This window comes from Echinops telfairi, unplaced genomic scaffold, assembly GCF_000313985.2.
Source record: "Echinops telfairi isolate 266 unplaced genomic scaffold, ASM31398v2 ScPeMD7_1;HRSCAF=3_0, whole genome shotgun sequence".
NCBI lineage: Eukaryota > Metazoa > Chordata > Mammalia > Afrosoricida > Tenrecidae > Echinops > Echinops telfairi.
The window spans coordinates 72,505,170-72,516,780 of record NW_022103896.1 but is presented as its reverse complement, the minus strand read 5'-3'; the positions used below and the strand labels follow the sequence as shown (position 1 = coordinate 72,516,780).

The 11,611-nt window shown below is 39.7% G+C and overlaps 1 protein-coding gene across 1 annotated transcript in view; it reads right to left on the bottom strand.

The window, feature by feature from the left end:
* The window catches only part of CPA6 (carboxypeptidase A6), a 380,767-nt gene that overhangs the window by 219,749 nt on the left and 149,407 nt on the right, over positions 1–11,611 (bottom strand). The window contains exon 2 of the mRNA XM_004697528.2: positions 2,229–2,304. Coding sequence (XP_004697585.1) covers positions 2,229–2,304 — 76 coding nt within the window. The remainder of the gene's footprint in view (positions 1–2,228; positions 2,305–11,611) is intronic.

Here is an 11,611-nt window from a genome sequence, read left to right as displayed (position 1 = left end):
TATACTTAAAGACGCCAGGGGTCAGAGCTGACTTGAAAGCAACTAACAACAGTGACAGCTATAGGCACCTATAGCCTGGTCCCCAGTAACAACCTAAGCCCTGAGTGTCTAATGAGCTTCCACAATAGTCTATGTTACATACACATTGCTAAGAAGTTAAGTGAGTCTTGTGCAATTCTACTGCCAGTGGGATCTTGGGAGCATTAGTCTGGTATTCATTTCACCCCGGTACCTTTTCCTTGGCTGATTTTGCAGTCTACCCCATTGTTGTAATAAGACATAACCATGAGCACTATGTGCTGAGTCCCATGAGTCCTTGCAAGCCATCAAACCTGGGAGTGGTCATGTTGACCTTGACAAAAAGAATAAAAGAACCAAGACTGCAATCATTTTCACATTCTGTGTTAGACTCCAATGCTCCGCACCCTGGACCATAATCCTCTTGATCATGAGGAGACTCAGAGCTCATGAATAAAGACATAAGGAGGGTCTCACTGGGGTGCAAAAGAGTCTGGCACTGTCCAGATTAGTGTGCCAACCTCACCTTCTGATCTGGGGGAAGTTACCTAAATTCAGTCAATTTCAAGCCCTTCATCTGTGAAACATGGGAGGACCAATACTCACCCCAGGGGGTTGTGAAGAGGAAGCAAGCTTCCGTGGAAAGTGCTGAGCCCTGTAATTGATGTTAGTGACTTAGAGGGGCCTAGCTAGATTAGATACTCTGAAAACAGCACCACTGACACATCACCAGTAATCCAACATTCGCCTCCTCTCTCACCCCTCTGCTCCCCTTTCTCCTCAACATCACTGGCCTACTCCCTTTTCTTAGTTATCCCGAGCTCCTTAACATTCAAACCACCCCTTCCTCATTTACTACCTTTCTTTAAGTGCTGCATGCAAACCATATGCAGGAATGTTTTTCTTTAAGCACTTACTGTTTTAATTGCAACCTCCGAGAAAGCGGGGGTCAAAGTGTGTAGAGAGCTGTCAGAGAACAATGATAGAAAAGGCTAACCTGGGGTTGAGGAGCACACACAACTAACAAATAGTTAATGTCACGACTGTTGAACGAGGGCTCCTTGGAGAAGCAGCAACAGCACAGGCATGCCCAGTACTCCTGGTCTGGGTAACATGACAACAGATTTAGCATTGAATGAAGGAGCTTGCACAGCGTCCCTCCAGGGTACACTCGAGCTCCCACGGGCACTGTGTCTATCTATGCCAGCTGGGACAGGGGTGAAGAAAAGGCATCAGTAAACTAGCCTTTTGGAATGGTATTGCCAATAAATTGAATACTTGAAACAAAAATGACAATAAAAATAAAACTAGAACTGAGACCAAAAGTTTTAAATTCCACATATTTCAAAAACCATGAAGTCCATCCCTCTTCCTCTAACCCCTAAGACTCTCTTTTCAGACAGGACTGTGCTTCAGTCACCTGGGACAAATCTTTTTCTTCCCAATATTAAAGATGAATGAGGTCCCCCGGTAATGTGCTTTGCTATCTTTAAAATGAAGCCAAGCTGGCACATCTTGTATGAGCTTTTTCTATTCTCACTAAGCATGGAAATGAGCCAATCATCACACTTGTCATCAAAACTTTTCAGCAAAGCAAAACTCCATTATATCAGTAATGAGCCAATAGAACTTCTCTAACAGGAACATCCATAAAAATCAACGATGGGTAATCAACGTCTTGCATCTTTTGCCAACAAACTCTCTGATCAGACCCACTGAAACATTGTAAAATTAATTAACTTGGATTTCTAGTTTTTAATTTTCTCAACTCACTTCTTCTTGAACTTTAATTAGAAAGAAATATTCAGCAGCAGGATTTTCAAGGAGTAAAATGAAGCTCTGGAAAATTATAAGCTAAACCCATTCATTCATTTAAGAACAACAACATCCACAACAATAAAATCTAAGTATTTATGGAGCTTCTGGGAAATGCCAGACACATATTGCAAATACAGTGGTAAACAAAAATAGATGAGTTCTTAATTCATGGAGATGGATAATAAACTAATGCATTAGTACGTATATAATGTGTCCTATTATCTATATATTTATATGTATAAATGCAAATTTAATGTAACTGTCCTTTAAACATTCTTTCACTTTATCTATTAGACTTTCATGCTTTCAGATAATTCCAATTAATCAACTTCAGACGATAAAGCCTTGTACAAGCATCATGCACCATTATAAGAAAGTAGATGCTCTCTTACCCTAAATTGGTGGTATATTTTCTTCAGTGCATATGCTTCCTCTTCTGTTTTGGGAATAAGTCTTATCACCTGGTCACTAAAAAAAAGAGGAAATAGTGGTATTTACCTTTCAAAAATATTTGCCATCATTTGTCTCTTACCTCAGAAATCAAACAAACCTGTCTCTGCATTTCAAAAACAGTAAAATTTTTGACTGACCATGTAGTATATTATCTAGTTCTCATTGCTCTATGATTATACTGGTCTCCCTGATGCCCCACCCCCATCTCAATCTTAAAACTAATACATCAGCTCTTGAAGACAACAGGCTCACACTGAATGCTACAAATGGAGAAACAAATCCAAACCACGGGACCAGGCAACTGGGACAGGACCTTTCAAGGGAAGCTCAGAGCGCATCCAAGAAAAGAAAATTCCTCATGCCAGAAGTAAGAAAGACCATTTGTCTTTTAGCTGAATGCTGGCAAAGAGTGTGCCTATTTCAGTGAATGACAGATGAAACACACACACACTGTAGACCTCTTCTTTTTACCCGAAGAACAGTAATAAGTCCGTTTCCATGGGGCCCACAGGAGCCCTGGTGGCACAACAGCTCAGTGTCCTCAAACCCATCCTCTCCGGGAGTGAAAGCCCTGTGGTGATGTCATTCCACAGAGATGAAAGCCTGGAAAACCCTAAGGGACATCTCTGTTTGCCACATGGGGTCGCTGTGAGTCGGCGTTGACCCGACGGTAGTCAAAACAAGAATATGGCTTACTGGTTTGTTGCACTGTGGTGGCTTGCATTTGTCTACAATGCTGGGGGCTATGCCACGAGTGTTCCAAGTACTAGCAGGGCCACCTCTGGAGGACCTTCTAATTTAAGGCAGACGAGGAAGAAATTTATTTCTGACAACCTATTTCCAGAAATTAGTCAATGAAAACTTTATGGCGCACAAGAGAATGTTGCTGTATATGGGGGGTCTACCCAAAAAACCCCGGATTTTCTTTCTTAATTTTTTTTTTTTTATAAAACAACCTTATCACCTTCAAATTACTCTCCATTACACTTAATACATTTGTAAAATCTGCATTTCCATTCTTGGAAACCTTTTTCAAACTCATCTGTTTGGATGGCTGATAGCACCTCCATCATTTTTTTCTTCACCTCTTCTAAGTTGTCAAATCACTGTTCTTTCATGCCCCTCTTCATTCACGGAAACAAAAAGAAGTTTCACAGAATGAGGTCAGGAGAGTAAAGTGCATAGAGCAAGAGAGGCATGCTGTTTTTTGCCCCAAACTGGCGCACTGAGATGGCTGCATGAGCAGGTGAATTGTCGTGGTGGCAAAACCCAGTCCCCGATCTGCCACTTATCAGGCTTTTGTCGTCACACACTGTTATGCTATCTTTTCAGAATTTCTAAATAGAAAGCCTGACTAACAATCTGACCTGGTGGTCAAATGCACTGCAAGTCAACATTTTCATTTGTTCAGGAAGTTGACAGACATCCAGAATGAGGTTTGTCATCACTCGACATTTCACCTTTTTTGAAATGATAAAACCACTTATACACTTGGGTGTTTTCCATAGAACGATCCTTGTAAGCTGTGTTCAACATCACAACAGTTTCTGTGGCACCTTTCCTGAGCAGGAAACAAAATTCACAGCCGCACACTGTTCTCTTAAATTAATCATCACAAAAAACAAGGTTTGAGCAAACCTGCTTTTATGAAAAAATTTACTGTGACCAGAGAGAACCTCCCCAGGTGACGCCACTGGGTGCAACTAACATAGTGTATTGCTCAATGCTCACCTAGTGGGAAAAATGTGTACTACGAGAGCTCCACTCTGCCCAGTACAATTCCAGTTTTGCTTTTTATATTTTCTTATATAGTGCTGGAAGATGAGTCCCCTTTGTTGGAAGGCACTACCTAATACCTCCACTTGGGGTCCTACCTGCTTCTCAAGAGTACCATGAAAGTAACGAGGAGCCATTGTATATCCATTGAAGAACATTCATCTTCTTTCTTTTTAAAAATGATGAATGATCAATTGTTCAAACTGCTTTGTCATATTTTACAATAAACATTTTACTTCATCTCAGCTTTTCAAAATTCTCACTCAAGTCTTTAGAAATGTGTTGAATATTTGATTAATTATCAAGGAACAGAAAATGAGAAAATCTATTTAGGAAAACCTACAGTATATTTTACTTTTTTTGTATGCCAATAAGTTATATTGGTGAAATAACCAGTAACCAAAATCCAACAAGAACTCTTTATTCCACATGTAAAATCCAGTGACTCTCAAATGCTTCATTTGTCTCTTCAAACAAAAAGCATACTTTCCTGATAGCTCATCTTGTGTTAAGAAGGGAACCGTCTTCTAGTACTACAAACCGGGAGGTTTCAGGTGATGAAGTATACACTGACACACAGAGGCATACAGATCACAAAGGTGAATGAAGATGCTTTTCAATTCTTTTCAATTGCTAGGTGGTAACGTCAGTTTAGGAACCGTATCTACCCTTGTGGCACAGTGGTTATGAGCTGGGTGACTAACCATAAGGTTTAAAACCACCAGGCACTCCTTGGGGGAAAGATGAGGATTTCTACTCCCATAAAGAGTTCCAGTCTTAGAAACCCACAAAGGCAGTTCTAGCTTGTCCTACGGGGTCACTGTGAGTTGGAAACCACTCCAGATCAATGAATATTTTTGCGTGTGTTTTTAGAGTTCAATATTTTTTGTGTGTGGGAGAAAGCCATGGTTTGTCCTCAAGCAGTGAAAACCATTGAAAACACTCAATTGTTAACCAAAAGACTGGAGGCTCAAGTCTACCTTGTGGCGCCTTGGAAGAAGGTCTAGTAATCTTCTTTAAAGACAAAATAATAATTTATAAATTATCAAGGGCTCGTGAGGGAGGGGGGAGAAAAATGAGGACCAAATGCTGGGGATTTAAGTGGAGAGCAAATGTTTTGAGAATGATGAGGGCAATGAATGTATAAATATGCTTTACACATTGATGTATGTATGGATTGTGATAAGAGTTGTATGAGCTCCTAATAAAATGATTTAAAAACAAACAAACAAACAAACAAAAACATCAGTCTTTGAAAATCTTACAAAACACATTTCTACTAGGACCACATGGAATTGCCTTGAGTCTGAATCTACTTGACAGCAACCGATTAACTACTCTTTGGTATCAATATGAGGGACTCACAAGACAAAGAATTTGTATACATTGAGGTTAGATTATTGATCAGCCAGGTACTTATATACATGTAAGTCAGATATATCTAACTCAGAGAGGCCAAAGAATAACAGCACAGGAGATTTTAATTACAGTTTAGGAATGTAGTATAGAGACAGAAAGACACTCCAGGTATTAATCTTAATAATAATTAAGTTATATTCACCCAGTCTTATTTATATTTTGTCTCCTTGATTTGCATGATAAATGATATGGAATGAAAATGCTGGCATTTATTTGGAAATTTGGTTATCATTACTTAAGTTAAATACATGAGATAAAGTGAAATAAAATAGATTTTGAATTAATTATTACAAATGGTCACTTAGCACATGATAAGGTGAACAATGTCTTGAATCATTGCAATAACACTAAAACTCACTTCGAATTGATTCTGACTCATAGTACCCCTCTAAGACAGAATAAAACTGCTCCTGCAGGATTCTGAGCATGTAAACTTTATGGGAGCAGAAATCCTCATCTTTTTCTCCCTGGAGTGGCTGCTGGGTTTGAACTGCTGACCTTGTAGTTGCAAGCCCTATGCATAATCCACTACTCCACTGGAGCTCCTCATTAGTTATTAGGGTTTGCAGATCAAAACCACAGTGGGATACCACTTCCTGTCTACTAGAATGACAGTGGTTAGGAGCCTTTGCATCTGCTCCAACTCCTCTGTCCCTCATGTGCACAACATGAGACGCTGACTGGTCCTGCACCGTCATCACCATTGTTATGGGTGAGCACATTGTTCCAGCTACTGTGTAAAGCCATCTCCTTGAGGGTCTTCCTCTTTTTTCCCTTTTTTTTCTTTTTTTAATCGTTTTATTAGGGGCTCATACAACTCTTATCACAATCCATACATACATCAATTGTGTAAAGTGCATTTGTTCATTCATTGCCCTCATCATTCTCAAAACATTTGCTCTCCACTTAAGGCCCTGGCATCAGGTCCTCATTTTTACCCCTCGCTCCCCGCTCCCCCTTCCCTCATGAGCCCTTGATAATTTATAAATTATTATTTTGTCATTTCTTACCTTGTCCGACGTTTCCCTTCATCCACTTTTCTTTTGTCCATCCCCCAGGGAGGAGGTCACATGTAGATCCTTGTAATAGGTTCCCCCTTTCCAACCCACCCACCCTCTCCCCTCCCAGTATTACCACTCACACCACTGGTCCTGTAGGGATCATCCGCCCTGGATTCCCTGTATTTCCAGTTCCTATCTGTACCAGTGTACATCCTCTGGTCTAGCCAGATTTGTAAGGTAGAATTCAGATCATGATAGTGAGGGAGAGCGGGGGAGGAAGCATTTAGGAACTAGAGGAAAGTTGTATGCTTCATCATTGCTACATCGCACCCTGACTGGCTTGTCTCCTCCCCGAGAGGTTTTCCTCTATTTTGATGAGATTCCCTTTTCCAGGGACTTGTCTCACTTGGAAAAATGTTCCAAAGTACATAAGACAAAGTCTCATCATCCTATCTTCTAAAAAGCATGCTGGCCTGCAAGACAGATTTGTTTGCTTTTCTGCAGTGCACGGTGCTTTGAATACACTTTGCCAGTGCTATAGTTCCAATGTGTTAACTCTTCTGCAATCTTCCTTAGTCACTGCCCAATTTCTGCATGGACATGAGACGATTGAAAATGCCGTGACACCCTTGCTCTTCAACGCTGTAAAGGGGTCCTGTGCTGCAGATTTGTCCAATGCAATCCCTTATTTGACCTCTTGACTGCTATTTCCCTATTGATTGCGAATACAAGCAAAATGAAATTCTTGACAATTTCAGTCTTTTTCTTGTTTATAATAATGTTGTCTATTGATCCAGTTGTGAGTGGTTTTGTTTCCTTTACATTGAGTTACAATCAAAATGTAATCTTTGAGTTTTTATCAGCAAGTGCTTCAAATCTTCCTTGCTTTTAGCAAGCAAGGTTGCTTTTGCATATCCCAGGTTGTTAATAATCCATCCTCTAATAAGCCATCTTCATATAGTCTGTGTTAGTCTGGGTAGATTAGAGAAACAAATCTAGGGAGACTTATGTGTAAGAGAGAACTTTATATCAAAGAGCAATTGTATATTAAGAAAACATCCCAGCCCAGTTCAGATCAAGTCCGTATGTCCAATATTAGCCCATATGTCTGATACCAATGTATACATTTCTCTTCAGACTCATGAAACACATGCAATGATGACAAATGCAGGAAGATCACAGGCCAGTGGGTGGAAAGTCTTGAGGATCCACTGGTGGTAGGAGCACATCAGTGCTGGGGTGGGTCTCCATGTGGCTCCTCCAGCTCCAGGCTCTGGCTGCATCATTGTGGCTCCATCAGGCTCATCAGCAGTAATGTCTTGATGGGAGTGAGTGTGTGTCCAGCCTCCAGTGAGCTATTTATCAGTGCCTCCAGATGAAGTTATTAAGCTGAGACCTGACTGACAGGCTAAACTCCACCGCTTCACTCTTAAGTCTCAAACTGACAACAGATTATGCAACTACCACATAGTCCAACTTCTCAGATTATTTGTTCAGCATACAAATTGAATAAGTATAATGAAAGGACTCTGTGGGTTTCTGAAACTATAACTCATTGCAGGAGTAAAACGCCTCATCTTTCTTTTACAAAACAGCTCGTGGTTTTGAACTACTGCCCTTGTTGTAGCCCACTATGCCACCTGGGCTCCTCAAAATATTGTGGAAGAGGCTAAAGCAGGGGCATGGGCACTGATACGCTGTACTGCGGATGTCTGTTTAAGTCAGAGGGGTCTAGTTTAGAAACTGTCCCTATTTTCCTTATAATAAAGTCCTATCATCTGAGGTCAACTGAGGATGTTCTTGGCAAATGCACTAGTATTAAGAGTGATCCAAATTCACATCCTTGAGGTTTTCATTCCTATCTCCAAGTCATAGGGTTTATCTTTTCTGATCACCTCCCTCTTCACTTTGGGTGAGAAAAGAGGAAGGCCGAGTTCCACTCATGGTGTCACCACTTGATGTGCATTGGCCCTTAACCAAATTGTCTAACCCTTCAGAATCACAGATTCCCAATCTGCGTACTGGGCAAACACCTATAGACTTTTGTATAAAGTTTTGCAGGGTTTTTTAGAATAATTTTATTCAATCAAATGCATTCAGGTTGCATGCTGGCACAGTGGCCAGTGGCAGGAATGCAGTGTTTCCTGCCATGGTGCGCTTACTGCAAGAGACTAATTAAGCTGCTGTCTGGAAAATGCTTCACTCAGTGAAGCCTTTCAATAAATAGTAATCAACTGCTACCGAGTTGACGCTGGCTCATGGCATTCTCATGTGTCAAATAGAACTATACCGAAAGGCTGACTTTTTAGAAGCAGGCCAAAAGGTCTTTCTTCTGAGGGGGCTCTGGATGAACTTGAACTTTTGATTAGAAGCTGAGTGTGTTGATTCTTTGCACTATCCAGGGACTCCCAGTGGATACGATCTATTGCTATTATCTTTATGAGACAGTATTATTCTATTTCCTTAGAACTTAAACAGCTGAAAGCAAATGCTTCTTTAAGCACATTTCACTGGGGATGTCAAAAACAATACAATACTTTTGATTCTATTCTTCATATACTTAATCTATTGACCATCACCGGGGATCTGATTCATTAAGTGTAGTAAATATTTCTGGCTGACTTTCCAAATTAATTTGTCCTTTAATAAACCCAAATAGGACTCTAATTTAGTTCAAATAGTTACTATCTATCTGTCTGAGGAATGAATCCTGATGAGATAATAAGAGCGTGGAAGTTCCCTGGCAACATTTGGTTGTCTAGGAATGGGTTTGTGTTAATGGTTGATCCATTAATATTTAAGAAAGCTATTATTCTTAACTTGGGAAGTAAGATTCACTCTCATACTGAATGTAAACAAGAAAATGTGTCACCCTGCTTGCCCTTGGCAGACAGCTTGTACTTAGAAAGGGAGTCAGTTTTAGGTTGAACCGTGTTCTGTGCTTCACTGAGTAGATAAATAGAAGGAAGCCAGGCCATTGGTGGTCAGTCACCTTTTAATCTTGTCCTAGTTCTGGATTTTCTGTTACGTAGCATGATACATCTCAATACATCTTATTACATCTCAATACACCTCACTATATCTTATTGCTTAGACAAGTTTGAGTCACATTATCTCTTATTTATAAGTAAAAGCAAATGGGCAGAATCACAATAATTTTACTTAGTTTGCCTATTTTCAGATGGCTGAGATACCAATAGAGAAACCAATAGAATGACTAAATTCACTGTTAAATTGAAGTCTCCCTAGGTGGGAAAATACATAATGAAATTCTTTATTTTCTCCTTTTTTATTTTAATGGTAGCTTAAAAAACAGTGTGTGTTTTCAGAAGGGAAGATTTAGAGTGCTTAATAGCTGAGACTCACCTCATATTCTCAAGAAAAATAGGGCAGTTTATTTGCTGAACTTTTTGAAACTTGTAGCTTGTGGAAGAGTTAATTATAGCCTGTTCACTTACTTAAAAAAAACAACAACCCATCCCTGAGCACAAAGAAATCCATTAGGTAATTCCATCTAGAAAAATTAATGCTAGCATGTATATTCAATATAATATAGTACCATATTCCTTTGTTGGAAGATTGTGTTTTGATGCACATGAAAAATTTCATTAAAAAGCAATAAAGAAGAGACAACTTGGCAGAGCGTACTCTAGAATGCTAAATGGAGTCTCCTTTCTTTGGTCATGGCTCATAGTCGCAATCTAAAGCACTCAAACCACGAAGAACCTCCCTGTGGCCGTTTGCTCAGGACATGAAGATTTAGACGTCGTTCTTGGAGTAAAGCTAGGCAGAAGTGATGGCTTTACTCTTGTTTGTCCTTGTAGCTCTTTCAACAGCAGAGGAAAGACAGACACAGTCTTCAAAGCCTTAGTGATGTACTTCACTCAATAACAGAATGTTTCTCAAAAGGTTGCAGGCCCAGGACGGTACTTCACACACCAGGGTTGATGGATAAATATGTGCTGAACCGAATTGAAATGGGCTTTTTGTGAACTGTAAACTCACTGCCATCAAGTCATTTCCCACATAGTAACCGAACAGGACAGGGTCGAACTGCCCTTGAGGGTTTCTGAGACTGTGACTCTTGATGGGAGTAAAAGGCCTCATCTTTTTCCCGAGGACTTAGCAGTTAGCAGCCCAACGCAGAACTGCTTTGCCACCTAGGCCCCTCAATCATCTTGTAAGTGTTATGCAATTGGCTGTCTTTGTAAGGCTTCAGAATCTCCCCATTTCCCATTAGTACAGGTCAGAGAGAGAAAAACAAAAAATTGTCATTCAGTTAATGTCTTGCAGTAAGATATTATTTTCACTGAATCTCAAGGATTTATAAATTGTATTACATCATTACATGCTTCTTCAACTTAGTCATTTCTTGTAGTATTTAGAAATGGAAATCATAAACTGAAATAATTATTATCACAGCAAAGAGTAAATGATTCATTTAATAGATGTTCCCATAAAGCAATTATTACACATGAATCTCTAACAATGAAGGGCAGGGATGGAGGAAGAAGTTACAAAGCATTTACTTTGCTTCATTGCAAATACCTATTTTTCAACAACATAAGGGGTGACTGTATACATGCACCTCTTCAGATGGAATACACTGAAATCAAATCGACAACATCTGTGGAAAGAGACCATAGCGAAGCTCAATGATATCAGTAAGGCAAGGCTAGGGGTCAACTGTGAACCATTTTCAATTGCTGATTTTCAAGTTCAAGTTGAAGCTAAGGAAAATAAAAAAGGAGCACGAGAACCAAAATATAACCTTCAGTATATACTACCTGACTTGAGAGACCATGTTTTAAATGTCTTCTTCATTTTTTAATAAATCATTTTATTTGGGGCTCTTACAGCTCTTATAACAATCCACACATCAATTGTATCAAGCACATTTGTACATATGTTGCTGTCATCATTTTTTTTTAGTAATTTTATTGGGGGCTCATACAAATTCTTATCACAATGTATATATCCATCCATGGTGTCAAGCACATTTGTACATTTGTTGCCATCATTATTTTCAAAACATTTGCTTTCTACTTGAGCCCTTGGTATCAGCTCCTCATTTTCCCCCTCCCTCCTCCACCCTCCCTCATGAACCCTTGGTAATTTATAAATTA